Source organism: Lolium rigidum, chromosome 3 (genome assembly GCF_022539505.1).
Source record: "Lolium rigidum isolate FL_2022 chromosome 3, APGP_CSIRO_Lrig_0.1, whole genome shotgun sequence".
NCBI classification, from domain to species: domain Eukaryota; kingdom Viridiplantae; phylum Streptophyta; class Magnoliopsida; order Poales; family Poaceae; genus Lolium; species Lolium rigidum.
Genome location: NC_061510.1, coordinates 109,046,444 through 109,065,033, shown reverse-complemented (window position 1 = coordinate 109,065,033; position 18,590 = coordinate 109,046,444). Strand labels below are relative to the sequence as shown.

Sequence of the window (18,590 nt, the reverse complement as noted above, 5' to 3'; positions counted from 1 at the left end):
GGCGAGGCGGAGATGGAGGAGTACGGCGGCGGGGGAGACCTGCTGAGCGAGGCGATGTGCTCCGGCGCGCGCGTGGTGGTGGTGGAGGACTGCGTGGACGCGCCCGGCGCGTTCGTGCTCCACCTCCTCCTCAAGCGCGCGCTCGCCGGCGGCGGCGGCGGGGGCGCGGCGCTCCTCGCCCTCGCGCAGCCCTTCTCCCACTACGACCGCGTGCTCCGCAAGATGGTAAGCAAGCGCCCCTCCTCCTCCTCAACGGCCCGCCCGCGTTTCGTCGAACACCTACTGTGCCTACCAGCCTCCTTGCCCTAGCACTGTCTCACCATACAGTTGGAATCGCGTACTTGTGCTTGCTGCAGACCTGTATGTTTTTACTTGCGAAATTATAAGTGTAACCGTGCGTCGACCGATTCGCTGGAGAGAATCAAAGTTCGGTGCCTATTTGGAACAGTTTGCATAGGCTAAGCAATCTAATTTGGACTGCCACAGTGGAGGCGATTTAGAAGGCATTTAGTTTCAGTTTCCTACCACTAATGTGCGCCCCAAAACTGGCGCCATGCCACAAATGTATGTGCATGCTCCACTTGAAAAATCTACAGCTCATGGTTTCTTATTCTGAAATTTTCCTAGGGCTGTAATCTATCTGTGCATCGGAAGAGCGAGAGGCTTCATTTCTTCGACTTGCAGGCGTTCCCAGGCAAGCAGTCACCCGAACACCTTGTTTCCTTCCCAAATCATGCAGAACACGAGTCACTGATTCACTGCTTCCTAACTCAGGGGGGACATCGGGAAGTGGCATTGCTGATAGCTTAGCTCAGCTGTATAACGGCGTTCGGAGAGCGGTGGAGGCAAGCATGGCAAAAGAAAGCGATGGTCGGTTCACGGTCATGATAGATGATGTTTCGCTGTTGGAAGTAGCTGCTAATGGTTCTGCGGATCACGTCTTGGACTTCCTGCATTACTGTGTCACGCTCACGTCTGAGATGGTAAGACTAGCTAGATCTATAAAACGACTGCCAGTACTCTTTCTTCACGAGATATTCACATCCTTTACACCTTGTTTTCTTGTCTTCCAGAATTGCTCACTCGTGGTCCTTGTTCATGAGGACATATATTCAAGCAAGGATGGTGTGAGACTTCTTTTGCATCTGCGCTACATTGCGGACCTTGTGATTAGAGCCGCGCCTTTGAGCACCGGTTTGGCTGCTGACGTTCACGGACAGGTTAGGTTCTTGCTCACCGATTTGCGTATCTTCTTGGTTCCGTTTTTTGAGAAGGCATTGTGGTAAATTTGCTCTGGCGAACATTGGTCTCATCTTGAAGGATGACGCGTGACGAGTGTTTGAAATGTTTCCAACAGCTTTCCGTGGTTAACAAGGGGATGATGCTCAGCGAGCAGAGGCTGGCGAAAGGACAGAAAGTTTGGAACTTCCATTTCAAAGTGAAGGAGAATGGCGCGGAGTTCTTCTACCCAGGAAGCAGGCATTAGGATTTTTACTGCAGGCTCGCAATTCTTGCGCTCTTCTTCTTGCCTTTTACTCCCCTTGTGCGTGTATCCGGGAGGAGGTGTACTCAATACTGTACTGTAAAAGACACTGCAAAGAACTTCAGTACCAGAACATTCAGTTACCTTAGAGTGGAAATGTATCTTTTTGACTTGACAACACCACCATGCCATCAACTGCTGCAGTTACTTTAGCTCTATCAAGATTTACATGCATGATTGATCCAATAAACCGCTGTCGTAGCTGGCTTGCTCCTCCTTAAAACTCTATTCGACTACAGCATATACCTCTCCAAGAGAACTGAAGATCGCAAACCACAACGACAACTAAAATAGTACTACAACTGATGGCCACATATTACAAATGTTCACCTAAAGTCTGCCACAGACAATAACCATACGGGTTTTCATTTATTTGATCACCTATGTAATTTTCCGTGTGTCAAACAAGACGCCATGTTGGATTAGGAGGGTCATGTTATCTGTCTGCTGCTTGGCCAGCCTGATCTTCTTGTCCAGATTGCCTCACGAATTGCCCACGCACCCGTGGCCGCTGCTCAGCCAGCTTCTTCCTGCTTTGGTAGCGCACCTGTAGATATGCGACAAAGCCATCAGAAACATATCACACCAACCAGACCTTGGTAAAAATGTTGCAGCTGAGATGAAACAGTAGCACTAATACATGTAAAATACTGCTTACTGATAATAGTGTTGCAGATAAAATCTTACTCCCCAAGACTATGGATAACTTTGTAGAAAGTGTTCCGCTCATTCAGCAAGTGTCTATGTTTCTCCATTTGGATAAAATAAGGCCATTACATATTTGGAAGTAACATAAAATTTTGTTTTCTCTCTTGCAAAAGTAGCTTAGATTCATAAGCAAATGTATGGGTTCTGGTTTATCATTCTTGGTAATTCTTACTACGCCGAACCAAAACGAAAGGGGCCTTCAAGAAATCAAAACTACACAAATCAAATTACGAGTAGGTTACCTTTTTCTCAAAGTTCCTCTCTTTCCGCTTCAGTCTAAATTTGTTTACGGCAGCTTCGCGTTGGCTGAGCTGATTCTGACATACGTCATTGCCACTTCCGCTTGGACCATTCCCACTTCCATTGCCACCCTCGGCCCCATTTTTTATGATGGCACCACTCTCCATGTTTGGTCTTGCAATATTGGGAGTGGAGCTAGTTCCGTTCTGCACATTACTTTCATTATGGCTACCTGAGATACTCCTGTTCACACTATAGTTTGCAGCATGACATTCAATGGGCACATCAGACACATTGGATGCACCACACCGAGCGTTCAATCCACGACCAATTGATGGCTGTTGCTGTGCCATAACTTGGAGGTAATAATGTACGTGATGGTGATGCTGCACAGAACCTTGCTGTACCTCTCTTGATTGGCCCAGTTGCACTGCATTGGCAGTTTCTTCGTCAGCTTTGTCATTCCCTACCACCTTTTCTGGAGACGTTTGGTGCTGGACCGGATGAAATGCTGACGTATGTTGGTTAGACTTGACAGCTGATGGTGACACCACTTTCTCCCTGTCTACAGAAGGCTTTGTGGCATTCTTAGTACTGGAACCCATGTCAATGTTGTTGCTACTACCATTGGAGCCTTGCTTTATTTGAGCAACATCTGAATTCGACTCCATCTTGCAGGTGGAGTTCGTTTTCACAGCATCAGAGCTGTTATCTTGAGGCGAACAGCTTCCCCGAAATCTTGCTCCAGCTTGATCAGAACCCTTGGAGGTTTGGTACCTTGCAAAATACAAGACAGTTAATATGCAGCTTACTGCTGTGTTCATAACTTAGTAATTACAGTGATATTATGTTTTGCACCTGGTGAATGCTGAGAGATCTGATCTCTTCACAATATTTCGTTCATCGTGGATTTCAGTTCCAGATCTAGTTGTTTTCGATATTCTCAATCCTAATTCTTGGGATGGCATGTCGATGAGAGAATCAGTTTTCATATCATTCCCATGTGGCATCTTGGAGGAGCAATCATCAGTGGTTTTAGCTGCATGTTTGCTTTCTGTGTTTTTTGCTATTGAACTAATCAAATCAGCAGTTTGACTAGTAGGTTTCAGTGTGTGTATACCATCGTTTTCTGTCACTATTTTGTTTTCTGACATATTCTGGGACATGCGAGTCTCATGCTGTTTTTCTGTTGGATTAACAGACATCTCATTTGGGGAAGATTGATTCTCACGACTTGAGCTCCCAGGAGCGCCTATTTCTAAGTATTTCCCCATGGAGTCATCTGCAGAATAAAGTGGCAGTTGGTTGACATAGTACAGTAAAAGATGTATTTCTTTGTGTAAGAGATATTGTCGAGCATACATACCATTATTCTGTTTTTGATTATTGCTGCTCCTTTTATTTGCGGTTGGGAACCACTTATTGCTACCTATCTCTGATTTGGGATGAATTACTTGCGCGCAAGTACTATCGGGTGAATCTGTTAGATGATTAGGAGACATAGGCTGTGGGCTGTCAATCTCCACAGCACGCTTCGTCCATGAACTCTGCATTTTAAAATATATTGATGTCACGAGAATAAAAGGACGTACCCAGTGCTGAGAGCTCCCGCACTGTGCGGGGTCTGGGGAAGGTGTTAGTGGCAAGCCTTACCCTCACGAAGTGCAATGTGAGGAGACCGCAACTCGAACCTGGGACCTTAGCAATAAGTGATGTCACGAGAATACATTTTAAAATATATTGGCACTAACTTTACCATATTGTTATTCTTAGTTCAATTGTAAGGTAGACTCAGTATTAGAAGTTATAATAAAAGGTCCAAAGTACCCACTGTTAGGCAAATTTGATCTTCAGAAAAAACCAAGCATGTGGAAGAAAACTTAGTGAAAACAGAGTTTTTTAACTAGCAGAGGTATTAGTCCTATCAATTTTGGAAGAGACAAAAAAATTGGTTCTGAGTTCTGAGTAGTATTCAACTACTAGCATTTATTTCACATCTATGATCTAATACAATCTTTAATGGGTAAGAAGTACATACTTGAGTGCCACTTCCATTATCACTGCCATCCCTTGCATTGGGTCCGACACTGAAGTCATCATCTTCATCGTCATCATCATCATCGTCGTCGTCGTCATCGTCGTCGTCATGACTGCTGCCGCTGTTGTTCTCGTATTTATCACCAGTCTTTGGTTTGGAACATTTTTGTGTATGGATGCCACTTTCACTTCCACTGGACTGGATTCCAAAGAAGCATATTTTAGAGTAATTGCAAAAGAACCAAGGTAAATAAGTATAGATGAAAGCATCTATTCCCTTGTGAGTATGGGGCTTGGTTTCCAATACAAAAGCTAGACCAACAACAAAACAACTTACACTGTGGCATCGCCTCCATATGTGCTGCCAAAGGTTCTTAAGTTCGTTCTTCCGTATAGGCTTCACTAAAAAGTCAACTGCTCCCTTTGACAAACACTTAAAGACTGTACTCATTGAGTCATTCTTAGACATCACTGCATGGAAACAAGATAAGTGTAAGAAGGTAAGAATTTTAAAATATCAAAGTAAGAAACAAAAAAAATATTAGTCTATTGGAGCAATATGGTTGAGCAGGAAAGGTACTTACTAATCACAGGAATGCCCTTGCAGATACTGTGACTCGTGATCTTACTAAGCAAACCGATGCCAGACAGACAAGGCATGCCAACCTCAGTCAATACAAGGTCAATACGGTTTTGCAGATCTTCAAGATGTTGCCATGCATGCAATCCATTCTCCGCAGAGATAACTGCAAATACATGCATTTTCCAATCACTAGATTAACATAACTGAAACATTCTTACAAGGAGCAATCTTGATCTAGCCTCCACTTTTGAACAAAAAAAAAGCAAACATAACTCTAACAGGAAATAGAACATAATGCACTGCCCAAATTAACAAATACATCAAGGCTACAATTTAAATTATGAAGATCCATGAAACTTGAAGAAAGTTTGTATTAAGTATCCAATTTAGTGCACCTTGAAGATAGCTAGGCTAAAATTAGCAAAATTCTTAGGTTCAGTTGCCTCGTGACAATGGGAATATAAGTTAAGTTCAAGCTTAGTCAAATCACTTCAGTTGCGCTGACTACAATTAGCAGCAAGACAGAATGTCAGGGGGTGTTTGTTTGGGCTTTTTTCAGCTTTCCACTAAAAAAAGGCAGCAAATCAAAACAAATGGGTGGCTTTGAGAGCTGGCTTTGAGCACATAGGCATATACCGGGAAGCACGTTTTGAGGTGCTTCCCGCAGCTTCCTCTTACCATCCGAACCGTTTTTAGACTTGCCCATTTTGTCCTACCTTTTTTGAAACATTTCCGGTTGTTTTGGTAGATGAATAGGGAATAGTGAGAGCAGACGTTCCTTTTAGAAGAGCAGAATCCGAATATAGTGTTGAACAAGTAGGCGTAACGGTGGAGTTCTATGGTGGTGAACTTAATGGTGTAAGTTATTCTGATCCTGCTACTGTAAAAAAATATGCGAGGTGTTCCCAATTAGGGGAAATTTTGAATTAGATCGGGCTACTTTGAAATCAGATGGTGTTTTTCGCAGCAGTCCAAGGGGTTGGTTCACTTTTGGTCATGCTACCTTTGCTTTGCTCTTCTTTTTCGGACACATCTGGCATGGGGGTATTTACGGTAGATTGTCACCATCAGCCGAATCGTTTTCTCTCACCGAGGCCAAAATATCAGGCCGTTTCTTCCAATCGCGAGACACGAGCTACGAGAGGAGATCACCCGCGCCGCCACCGCTGGGTAGCCCGCCGCCACCACTTTCTCCCACTGATTCCCAGCATCCACGGCGGATTTCCGCTGTCCGCGCCGACAATCTCCCTTTCCTCCGAACTCCGCCTCCGTATGCCGGAGCTGAGTCGCCCGCATCGGATATCCTCCGCGTCCGCCTGTCCGAGCTCCCTGTGCTTGTGCTGCTTCTCCTCGCAGTAGCCCTGCTCGCCATGGTCCGTGTTGGTGACTTGGAGTACGGGGGTGTTGCCTTTGGCATGCCGCATGGCCACTAGCGTCGTATTACTCGATCCGTTAGTGCGTAATAGTAGTTTTGTTAGCTTCTGTTAGCATCTTGATCTGACATTCTCATGTTTGTTACATGATCATCAAAAATAGAATTTTATGAATTATTTAGTGTATATGTAGTTATGACAATATTTGGACTGCATTTTTTTAGCTACTTGTCGCAGCTTTAAGCAAAATATATCTAGATTCATTGAACCTGATAAATATTTCAGGCTGGAGGGAGTATTACAAATAAATCAGCAAAAATATATGTTTCTCACAACCTTGAAGGGTATTTCAGACCATTCATCTGTTCACAGCCAGGCAAGTTGCCAAACAGTGAAACTCGGAACAGCAGCCATAGCCCAAACAAACAGGCCCTGAGTTGGCCTCTTGATTTTCTTTTTTCTCAGTGTTGGTGCTTACCTCTTAGGCTTTTGTAACAGAGGAAGAAGAGTTCCTGGCCAAACTACAAAAAACGAAAAGCAGCAAGAATTCTCTACGGGTAAAGTCCAACCTAAAGTATAAAAGACTATCTTAGCTTCCATGCAACCTTCCAGAATTTAACTACCTAGATTATGCTAGTTAGATTCAAACAATCCTAAGACGCTATGTAGGGAGTTTTCCTTTTTTTTTTTGTTGCTTTTGCAGTTCCGCATATTGTGCTTACATGGTTTCATGTCTTATTGCTGTAAGCAGTGGCGAATCCAGCACATTTTGCTAGGGTGGGGCAGACCTAACTGGGCTGGGCTTTTTATTTTTTTCCTCATTTTCTATGGAAGAAATAATGGGTTGGGCCAATTCTTAGGACCCACCCTTCCACCCTGCTGGCTCCACCACTGGCTGTAAGCAGGTGCATACCTGCCTTTTTTGGTTTCTAATTGTGAGTTCAAATAGTGACAACTTATATATGTTATACACCAGCAATCACTTGACATATGCTAAGCTAGGTGCCTGGAAACTTAATGGTATGGGTTTGAGTCTTTGGATCCAAAACATGCCTTTTCATTTTCGCCATAAAATTAAAATTAAAAAGATCACCTGAAACAAGCCAAATTGGCAGTAACTGATATCAGGTTATCATGTGTTGTGGTAAGCTGGACTTGAGCCTACTCCAACCGTATCAATGAGTTAGTCTCATGCTTCAGCTTGTTCACAGCTGTTACTTAATTGCCAGGTTCTATGTATAGCCACAATCTTCTACATTGCATACTGAACACAGAAGATGTGGCATAGTCCACGATGGAGAAGGTACACATCAATCGTGCCTCAGGCTTAGGCTAGATGGTATTCTCCATTGGCAGGGTTTTGGGTTGTCCTTAAATCAACCGCGCTTTGTACAGTTTTAGTCCTAGTTTCACTTATAACTGATCCAGTTTTCTTAAATTAGCAGGAGCTCCCTGCCCTCTTGATGATGTTCCATAAACAAAAGGTACACACTGATCTATGGGCCTCGGTCCCATAAATCCAGAAACGCTTCATACTGCTCCAGAATTCCGTGCATATTGAACAAACTTATATTTGAAAAATAGAGCGAGTATAATTATTCTTTTTTTCATGGGGACACAGTTGGACATAATCCAACTTGTGGTAGCTGAGTTTGAGTCGGAATAGGAGGTTTCCCTATTGATGCTTGTTCATGTCCGGCGTCGTCCGTGCTATGTTTTTGAGCGCGAATTTGCAAGAGATTTATCAGAGTCCATGCGATCCTTGGGCATCTACATCTACAACACATAATGAAATCTAAGACTGTCATTTTGCAATGTCAAATGCGCAAACAATGAATGGATATCACAAGAGCTCCAACCAGCAGGCCAAATGACATCTAGCGCAACAGCACCTACTCCATGTCCTGCCTCGTCTAGTTGGAATGCATGGAGCAAAGATGTTCCTGAGGATAAATGCTCACAATGAAAGGGAAACACATCATGATCCAGGCATTTTCTACAGGGAAGCTGTGCATACGTACAGGACACAGTAGTGCTGGTGGATTTGCCTAGAATTAGAGAAATGGATGAAGATAGTGGCATAGTGCAAAGGAAAATAATACAAGCAACTGTAGATTGTAACATTCGTCAATTACATAGTATGTATGGACTCAATGTAAGTATCGGAAAGGGGAAATTGTGGTCTGTATCCTGTATGGAAGATAATTGTCAAAGTTGTTTTTCCCTTTGGGGAAACGCGAACTACTAGCACCGAGAAGTAACATATTGGGACATATAAAATCATATTCAAGTAAAATGACCAAATACACGCAGCCCTCCATGTTAAGAAGTATGGTGCCTGCTATACTAATTCCTCTTTTTCTTTCTGATAGAAGTAGCGCCACGCTATCAGTTCAAATAAATTCGAAGTAAATGCTGGTATTGAAAGAGAAAGACAAAAAACTCAAATACAGGAACACTTTATACTCTCTAACAGAAGCTACGGAACCAAGTATGAGATGAGGAAAGTAAAACAAATTAGTTCAACCTGCAGTTGCAATTGCTTGGCATACATACCTTCGTAGCCGCACTTACGGAGCAGAGCGCCAACGATGTGGCGCGTGCAGTCGTCGTTCTCCACGAGCAGGACCCTGAGCGTCTTGACCGGCAGGAACCTCTCCCACCGGATGACCGGCCCCTGGTGATGCTTCTGCCCATCTAACTGCTGCGCGCCTGGCGGCGCGCTGTGCGTGTTGGGCAGGTCCTCCTCCTCCTCCTGGCCGCCCCTCCATTCCTTCTCCCCGTTCGCGCTCAGGGCATGGCCGTTCTGTTGTACGGCGCCGGTCCCAGTTCGCCTAATAACGCCGTTGCTGGAAGGCCTGTCCGTGCCAGCCTGGCAGGCGCTCACCATCCGCTGGATCCGGAGACGCGACGGGTGGCTCTTGCAGACTAGAGACGGTTCAGAGGTGGTGCGGCATGGTCGGAGCTGGGTTCGGAAACGCGCTTGCGTCCGGCCACTGGAATCTGCAACGGTTCAGGGGTGAATCTGTCATGGACAGGGTGATTGACGAGAGATGCTCCTACGAATTGTCGAGCAAAGGGATGGTAAAGCATCTGACGCGCGCAATTTTGCAGAATTTGGTGTGGTACGGAACTACGGACTAGCGTACCGTACAAAATCGCAGCCAGTAGAGTAATAGTCGGCGTTTCCTTCCCAAATCTCACTGATTCAGAGGTAATTGCTACTGAGAAAACTAGCAAAATAGGCTTCGTCCGCAGATATAAACCGCATCCACGGTTGTGCAGCACTGGAGCTCTCAGCAAAATCGCAGAGGGAAACCGAACGTGCCGACCCGATGAGGCGCCTACCGCCTCGTGCCGCGCCACCCGTGCCGGATTCCGGCGCCGAGCGGCCGGGATCCGCCGGATTTCTGGCTCCTGAACCCCTCACGCCCCCAAAACCAGCTAAAGCAAAACCGGAGATAACAAAAAAAAAGGAGGAGAGCGGCTGTGCTGTTAGCGCGCACCGTGGGAGCTTGCGAGCTGGCGGGCGGCGGCGGCGGCATGGGTCTTCGCCGCGCGAGCTCCGACCCGCGCGCGCGCAGCAGCAGCAGAGTCGCGGGCGCTTCTTCTAGAAGACCAGAGCGCGGAGCAGGAAGGATGGAGAGATAGATAAAACTGGAGGAGAGGGGAGAAGGAAGAGTGGTGGTGTTGCGCGAGGAGGAGGAAATAGATAACGGGGCGACCGTGACGTGGAGCAAGTGGAGGCCGGGAGAAGATTGGCCGGGGTGGGCCCACGGCCCGCTTCCGATCCGACGAGATCAAATGCCGCGCGCTCCATCCGTCCGCCGGATCCGCCCGGGGGTGGACACGTGGAGCGCTGCTCGCGGCTGGGACGCTGGCGGGTGGGGGCGGGCCAGCCTTTTGTGGCTCAGCACGACGGTAGGTACGGGCTGGCGGCTCGGTGGGTCCGGAGGGTGTGCGGGGCCCGCGCTCCTCTCGGAAAGATCGTGACGGCGTTGTGGCTTCACGCCGTTTATGCTGAGGCCGGAGGAAAAGTCGGAGGAAAAATAAAGTTGGGATGGAGAGTGATATGTGTGGACTAGAGTACGTTTTTCGCTTTTCAGGGTTCGTTTCGTCCAGACGTTTTGGGACCTGATCGGCTCATCATACAGTGCTTGTGTGTGTACAGTGTACAAAAGTAGTAGCTTCTCTTGTTTCCGGAAAATCTTGATTTTGCAACTTCACGCTCAATCTCAGCCACAAGCTTGTAAGCTTGCGTTTTTTCTTAATCGGTCGATTCCGCGCCGTCCGATCGGGATCCGATGTCCAGAATTAGTTTAAATGTAGTTTTACATTTGCCACCCTCCCTTTTCTGGAAACCAACCCGCAGTCCAGATATTTCACTTTAAAACGACAGAGCACCCTAATGTGAAGAGTATTACAACAAAAGTACTCTCTCCGCGTATAAAAAAAAAATACTATTACAATATAATTGACGTAATATTTTTAAAAAGTATTGTTACAAAAAAGTTTAAAGAGCAATATTTTACAATGAGGTTTGGTTACAACAAAAAAACATCAATAAATTTAAAAAATTCACCAATATATTTACAAAAAATATACTATTACAATAAAAAAATATTTATACAACAAATCTCCAATATATTTACAACAATAATTAACAATAAAACCAATAAAAAAATTGGGTGTTGACAACAATACTCCAACACTAAAAAATTCACATGTCCAAAATATATTTACAACAAAGCATCAATATATTAACAATAAAACCAAAAATTTGATGTTTACAATAATACTAACAATGATTCGAATAAGGAACAACAATTTCAGCACTAATCATTATATGTACCGTACATACATTTACAACAAACTATCAATATATTTACAATAATAATTAACAACAAAAACAACTTTTTTATTTGGGTGTTTACAATAATAGTCAGTTTTCCTTGCAAGAAGTATATTTACAATAAATCGGTAACATATTTACAACAATAGTTAATAATAAAAAACAATAAATAATTTTAGCGTTTACAACAAATAGTCGGCAACAGTTTTAACAGGACAACAACAATTCCCATGTCAAAACTATATTTACAACAAATCACCAATATATTTACAATAAATAATTAACAATAAAACAACAAAAAAACTGTATCCGCATCCCCACACCACCTTGGCCATTTCCTCTCCTCTAATATCTCCTACGCCGGCGGCAGCTCCGTCGTTGACAACACTCAACGGGGTCGCCCGCCGGGGGGAGCAAGGGCCACTCGCCGGGGAGAAGCAGAGGCGGCATGCTCGCCGGGCGGCGCACTCGCCGGGGGAGGAATAGGTGCTCCCGGGGGAGGAGAAGGGCGTGAGGCTCGCCGGGGGTCGCTCGCTGGGAGGAGCAGGGGCCACTCGCCGGGCGGCGCACTCGCCGGGCGGCGCACTCGCCGGGGGAGGAACAGGGGCTCCCGGGGGAGGAGAAGGGTGTGAGGCTCGCCGGGGGAGGAGCAGGCGGCGCGCTCGTCTGGAAGGAGCTGGGAAGGCGCGCACCATGGGGGTGTGATATGGGGTGGCCCGATCTTCTCAGTAAGCAATGGTGGTGATGATGATCACGGGATGAACACAGCGGAGATAACTTCAAGAAGTGGATGATAACTTGTATGACGCAACGAGATCTCTCGATTGGTCCCTGTCGCCAATGCAACGACTCTCAACCACGCAAGATATTCGCAACTCCACACACTTGCGCACGTAGCCGCCGACCACGAAGCGGTAAGTTGCAACCTTCTAATTCCCAATGGAACAGCATATCACACAAGACTTTCAGATCTACACCAAATCAAGCAATATGGTGTAGGGATTCAATAGTTTTGCAGGGAAAACAACTAAGAACTAGGGTTTATCTTAAACATGGTCTAAAACCACTTTGGGGGCATCTTGGGCACTTATATAGGCGTCCGGGACGACCTCAGGTCGAAAAAGTACGAAAATAACCGACCCAGAATAGATCTGGTCGAGACAGACTCGGACTCGGACGGCCTGGGGGCCGGTTGACCGGGTCTGGGACCGGGCCAGCCGGTTCAAACCGGGCCTGGCGCCGGGTGGTGACCGGGCGACGGTGCCGGGCTTACTAGACATCGCTCCGGTTGGCACAAGCCGGAAATCCGGTTGAAATCGGATGGATCCGGCGTGGGGGCCGGTCGGACCGGCCCTGGGACCGGGTGGCCCGGCGGCACGGCCGGTTGACCGGGCCTGGCGCCGGCCTGAACATCTCCTCCTCTCGCGCATGCCTCCCGCTCCTCCCTCGCGCGTCCCTGGGATGTCTTCATGTCCAGCTCCATGTCCAGCTTCACGTCCGGCTTCTTGTCCGAGCTGCTCCTTTCCTCCTCGTGCGATGCTTGGTTCCTCTTCATACTTGATCATACATAAGTAATACGACTTAGGCAGTATAAAGTTCTCATCGATCAAAGTATCACATAGGAACAAGTTCACCTGTTGCTTAAGTAGCTTCGCACGAGCTCGTGTCATTGGTCCAATCCTGACTTCATTGGACTTGAGCTTCATAGCAGCATCATCTTCATCTTGCAATGACGGAGGTAGTAGTGTGGTAGGGATGTCCTCATCAGGGTGGAGCTGGGGCGGCGCGCTCGATGTGGCAGGAGCCATCTTCGTCGGAGGTAGTCAACGACCGATTTTTGTGAGTTATCGGTGGGCTGATCCAAAGTGTTTTCCTTTTTCTCTTCACGTTCTATTAATTTTTGGTCAATAGTTTTGGTGAAAAAAAGTGAATTGGAGTCTCGTCCCGCGACTCAGTGGCAACTACGCCGACGCCAGGGACCTCCTCCGCCCTCCCCATCTCCTCGCCGCCGCCGAAAGTCTCCGCCGGGCAAAGCCCGAGCAGGGACGGCAGCAGCGGGGCTTTGCCCACAGGCATCAGGGCCTCTTTCCCACGGCGGCGAGATCTGTGGGGCTAGTCTAGAGATCCTAGAGAGCTGCCAGGGGTAACAGGCCCGACCAGGGATGGTCGGGGTGTTACATTTGGTATCAGAGCCGACCTTCGCGGTTACACGGGCGTGTGCGGGTCAGGGGTTAGGGCATGTGGCGTATGGCTGGTGTGGCCCATCGTGGCACACGGCATGGAACATGTGCCGGCACTGGACGCACAGACGTGTGCCAAGAGGGGACGTTCCTGGCTTGGGGCTGATCAACGAGGGTGTCGATCTTCTAAGGGGGGATGAGTGTGATATCCTGGCCCAGGGCTTAATAGGATTGATAGGATACTCATACCAACAAGTTGGAACTTCTTTTTCGGAAGCTCATCAGCAAAGAACTCCGAGGTTAAGCGTGCTTGGCCCGGAGTAATTTGAGGATGGGTGACCGGCCGGGAAGTAGTTCCCGGGTGCGCACGAGTGAGGACAAAGTGCGCAGGAAAGATATGTGTTGGTCTATGGGGCTAGTCTAGAGATCCTAGAGAGCTTCCAGGGGTAACAGGCCCGGCCAGGGGTGATTGGGGTGTTACACGCCTCCGGCCTATATAAAGAGGGTGTGCGCTCTTCTTCCTCATCCACTCCTCCACACAAATCCCAGCTGCCACAAACTCCACCGTAGCGCCGTCTAGATCTTCCTGCGATGCAGCCAGCCCCGCGAGGAAGTCCATGGCGGGTCCTGGTGGCCGACGAGGCGGTCGAGGCCGTGGGCCTTAGCGCCCCCGGGGCCGGGGCAGGGGCCGCCGTGGTGGAGCAGCTACGGCCCCACGGTCACCATCGCCTGCGCCCTCCTCGTCTTCGCAGGAGGAGCGCTTCTTCGAGTTCCTCCTCCGCATAGATGACGACCCACTCGACATCAAGCGGCTCCCAAAAAAGTTCGCCGAGTTCGTCGATGGCGTCGAGCCGGCACACTTACAACTACGGGAGGCCAGCTGCAACTTCTGCTGGTGGCCTGTTGAGGTCTTGTTTGATGGGCAGGGCAAGATGTACCTGCACACGGGGTGGGACAAGTTTGCCCGCGACCTCGCTCTCGAGCCCGGCTACCAGCTCACCTTCGTCTACGAGGGGGACGGTGACATGATCGTCAAGGTGTTCGACGACACAGCCTGCCAGAGGCACTACCACACCGGCGAGTCCGGCTTGGACACCGACAGTTAAAATTGTTAGTGTGTTCTTTCTTTGCAGCGAATATGGCTACGAGCCAATTGAAGCCGCTATTGGAGGTTTCTGGATGTTCTTCCTTGAAAGAACCAACAGTGGTACGGCACTAGCTGGATTTTCCAGTTTGGGGACTGGGAGTGCCTGAGAGTGTTCTTTCTTTGCAGCGAACATACGGAACCAACACTACTGGATTTCCTCATTTTATAATGTTTTAATTTGTGTCAACCATGTTTCAAACTATGTATTAGTTTGTGTAAACCATGTTCCAAACTATGTATTAGTTTGTGTAAAACCATGTGCCTAACTATGTGTTAGTTTGTTTAAAACCATGTTCCCAATTATGTGTTAGTTTGTATAATGTTTGAAACTATGTTTAAATGGAAAAAGAAAGAAAAAATAGTTAAAAAAAATGCTTCGGCCCGCTGGAGGCACCCCCAGACGCAAACGGACGTGCGGACAGAAACGGTCAATTTCGCGTCCGCCAGGCGACACAAACAGACATTTTACGCGTCCGATATGCGTCGCCCCGCTGGAGATGCCCTAAGCTTGCCTTTTTTCTATTGACATTCTATCAGTGCTTAGTCTATGGTTTTTGTGATTTTATTGGAGTACACTTCCGTCCGCGAATAAGTGCAATTCTAGATCTTTTCTTAAGTCAAAATTTTCAAATTTTACCAACTCTATAGGAAATTTAGTAGCATTTATTGCACTTTAATGGTATCAGTAAATCCATTTTGAAATCCAGTTCCATAATATACTGATTTTACACCAAGCAAGCTGATTTGTCCGCAGATGATCTTGTCTCCTATGTGGCTGCTAATGACAACATGGGCAAGGAAGGGGAAAGACTCATGGAGATGAACCGTGTCAATGGACCCTCTCAGAACCTTGCTTTGAAGGCCAGGGCAGTCCAAGAAAGTGAAGAATTCTATGAGATCAAAGAAGATGAGGAGATGACTTCAACTAGGGACATGAGGACAAATTTTGCTTTCTTTGTCAAGAAGTACAAGAAGAAGTTCTCATTGTCCTTCAATGAGAAGAAGAAGAGAACGTGCTACAGCTGTGATGAAGATAGTCACTTTGCAAATGAGTGCCCTTATGAGAAAAGGGTAGACAAGCCCAATTTTGTCAAAGGTGTCAAGTCAAGATTGAAGTCAAACCCAATCAATGAGCGATACAAGAAGAACAAGGGAAGAGCCTTTGTTGTTGCTGAGTATATCTCCGATAAAGAAGGAGAAGACGAGGAGAAGGAGGCTGGAGTGGCTGGTTTGGCTTTCTCCGAACCCGGGTCACTCTTCACCTATGACTACTTCAAGGATTATTCCACAGAGTCCTCAGCTCCGGATGTTATTGATTCATCCTTCATGGCAAGGATGACTCATGATGATGACTCCGATGACTCTTCCTCCTCTCATTGGCTCTTGCTTTATGGCAAGGGAAGCAAAGGTAATGGAATCTCCACCTTCTTTATCTAGCATTCTTGATGATGAAACTGTTAATCAAGATGAAGAGGTTGTTCTTAAGGGTCTTTTCAAAGTTAGATGCACTCTCCGTGGTGATGCTCTTGTCAAGTTCGATTTCTTGATGGACTCCCTCAATGAAAGGGATGAGTCCATTGAGGAATTATAATCCCTCATGAAAGATGAGAAACGGAGATTCAATCTCCTAAGACAAGAGTTGAAAAACGAAAGGTGCATATCTCAAGGCCTTAAGCAACTAGTTGAAACATTTGAACTAGATAAAGCTAAGGACCTAGAAGCTATTGAAAGGGCTCAATTATTGGCCCAAGAGCTAGATGCTTCAAAGAAGGAGCTTGAAGTTGCTCATGCTTCTCTCACTAAGGATCTTGACCACCTTGAAAAGGCTAACAAGCTTGTTAAGGATGAGCTCAAGAAACTTGGAGAGAACCATGACCTACTCCGAGATACTTACAAGAAAGCTCTTGGATCAATGAATGATCCCATTATTGCTGAAAAAGTTGCAAGTTCCTCTACAACATTTACTTGTGAACATGCTAAACTTGTTGAAGAACATGTTCGTTTGAAAGAAGAACTATCTGTGTATGTTGAGACCAATGTATATCTTGAATCCTTGGTAACCAAATATGGTCTCGACTATCATCCCACTGACTCTATTTGTGAAAAAGCAACTATTCGTGAGGAGAATGTTAGGTTGACCAAGTAACTAGCCAAGTTCACCACCTCCAAGAATAAGATGGGATTGGATGACCTTTTGAGTAAGCAAAGGTCAAACAATAAGAAGTATGGACTTGGGTATACTCCCAACTCCCAAGCCCTACAAGAAGAACAACTACAAGAAGGAGAAGCCCGCTCAAGAAAAGAACAAGAAGGTCACTAATGATGGCAAAGCCCCAAAGGGCAAAGCCGCTAGTGGTGACCGCACGGGACCTAACAATCACTATGCTTTATTTGCAGATTATTATGGTGATGTTTATGCTGAATATGTTGGCCCTCGTAATGGCTATGCTTATATAGGGTACTCAATTTGGGCACCAAAAGATCTTGTTGCCATTACAAAGGAACCCATTAATCGATGGGTTCCTAAATCCTCTACTTGATTTTGTAGGGGTATTCCTCCGGTGGTCCAAAATGGGTGTTTGATAGTGGATGCACCAATCATATGACCGGAGGAAGAAGTGTGCTTGACCAATTCATAGAAGATATCAACAAAAAGTCAAGAATCACTTTTGGATACAACTCAAAGGGAAAGGTACTTGGGTATGGCAAGGTGGCAATCTCGAAGGACTTGTGCCTTGAGACGGTCATGCTTGTTGAATCCCTTGGTTACAACTTGCTTTGTATTTATCATCTTGCCGATGCCGGCTATAATTCCTATTTTACTAAATATTGTGTAAAAGTCTTTAGGAGTGATAATCTCAAATTGGTCCTTGTTGGATATGTGTAGAACAACCTTTATGTTGTTGACCTCTCGAAAGAGAGCTCGGAGAGCTCCCCTCTCCCCACATGTCTAATGGCCAATCATGACGAGGGTTGGCTGTGGCATCGCCGCCTTTGTCATGTCAACATGAGAAATCTTAAACAACTCCTAAAGGGTGAGTACATTGTTGGACTAACCGGCATTTCCTTTGAGAAAGATAGTGTGTGAAGTGCATGCGTAGCTGGGAAGCAACTCAAGAAGAGACATCCTATGAAGAGTATCATCACCACCTCTAGGCCATTGGATCTCCTTCATTTGGATCTCTTGGGGCCATCCCATTATGATACTCTTGGTGGGATAAAATATAGACTTGTCATTGTTGATGATTACCCTCTCTCTTGGGTCTTTCTCCTTAGGTCTAAGGATGAGACCTATAGGGACTTCATCATCTTCGCCAAGAAAGCTCAACAGATGTATGAAGTTGAGATCAAGGCGATAAGGACCGACAATGGCACTGAGTTCAAGAACTACACTATGAAAGAGTTTGTTGATGATGAGGGCATCAAGCATGAATTCTCAGCTCCATACACCCCTCAGCAAAATGGTGTTGTTGAAACGAAGAACCGGACTATTATTGAGATGGCAAGAACTATGTTGAGTGAATTTAAGTCACCCCATAATTTCTGGGGAGAAGTCATCTCTACTGATGTCCACTAATCCAACCGGCTCTTCCTCCGTCCACTACACAACAAAACTCCATATGAGCTTCTCACATGTAACAAGCATAATGTCATGTACATTCGTGTCTTTGGATGCTAATGTCTTGTTAAAAACAATAAAGAGAAGCTTGGTAAATTTGAAACTAGAACTATAGAGGGTATATTTGTTGGATATGCGAAGAACTCCCACGTCTATAGATACTACAACAAGTCCAATGGGACTATTGAAGTATCTTGTGATGTGGTGTCCTTAGAGGATAATGGCTCCCAAGTGGAGCAAGATGTTCCATGTGTTGCAGGTGATGCTGATCCTTCTGATGCCATCAAGCATATGGGCATTGGGCACAT

General features: G+C 46.3%; 2 protein-coding genes across 2 annotated transcripts; one reads left to right on the top strand and one right to left on the bottom strand.

Moving 5' to 3' along the window:
- The first annotated feature begins 12 nt into the window (after nt 1-12).
- On the top strand, nt 13-1,766 carry LOC124702140 (elongator complex protein 6). The gene is made up of 5 exons (XM_047234252.1): nt 13-225; nt 628-694; nt 775-983; nt 1,074-1,220; nt 1,358-1,766. Exons 1-5 carry the CDS (start codon nt 13-15, stop codon nt 1,484-1,486), a joined length of 765 nt encoding a protein of 254 aa, XP_047090208.1. The 3' UTR covers nt 1,487-1,766.
- Nucleotides 1,670-9,487, bottom strand: LOC124702138 (two-component response regulator-like PRR73). Its single transcript, XM_047234250.1, has 8 exons — nt 9,041-9,487; nt 5,113-5,274; nt 4,866-4,999; nt 4,530-4,727; nt 3,858-4,038; nt 3,350-3,773; nt 2,494-3,268; nt 1,670-2,090 (listed from the first exon to the last, which is right to left on the bottom strand). Exons 1-8 carry the CDS (start codon nt 9,372-9,374, stop codon nt 1,980-1,982), a joined length of 2,319 nt encoding a protein of 772 aa, XP_047090206.1. The 5' UTR covers nt 9,375-9,487; the 3' UTR covers nt 1,670-1,979.
- Nucleotides 9,488-18,590: the final 9,103 nt, after the last annotated feature.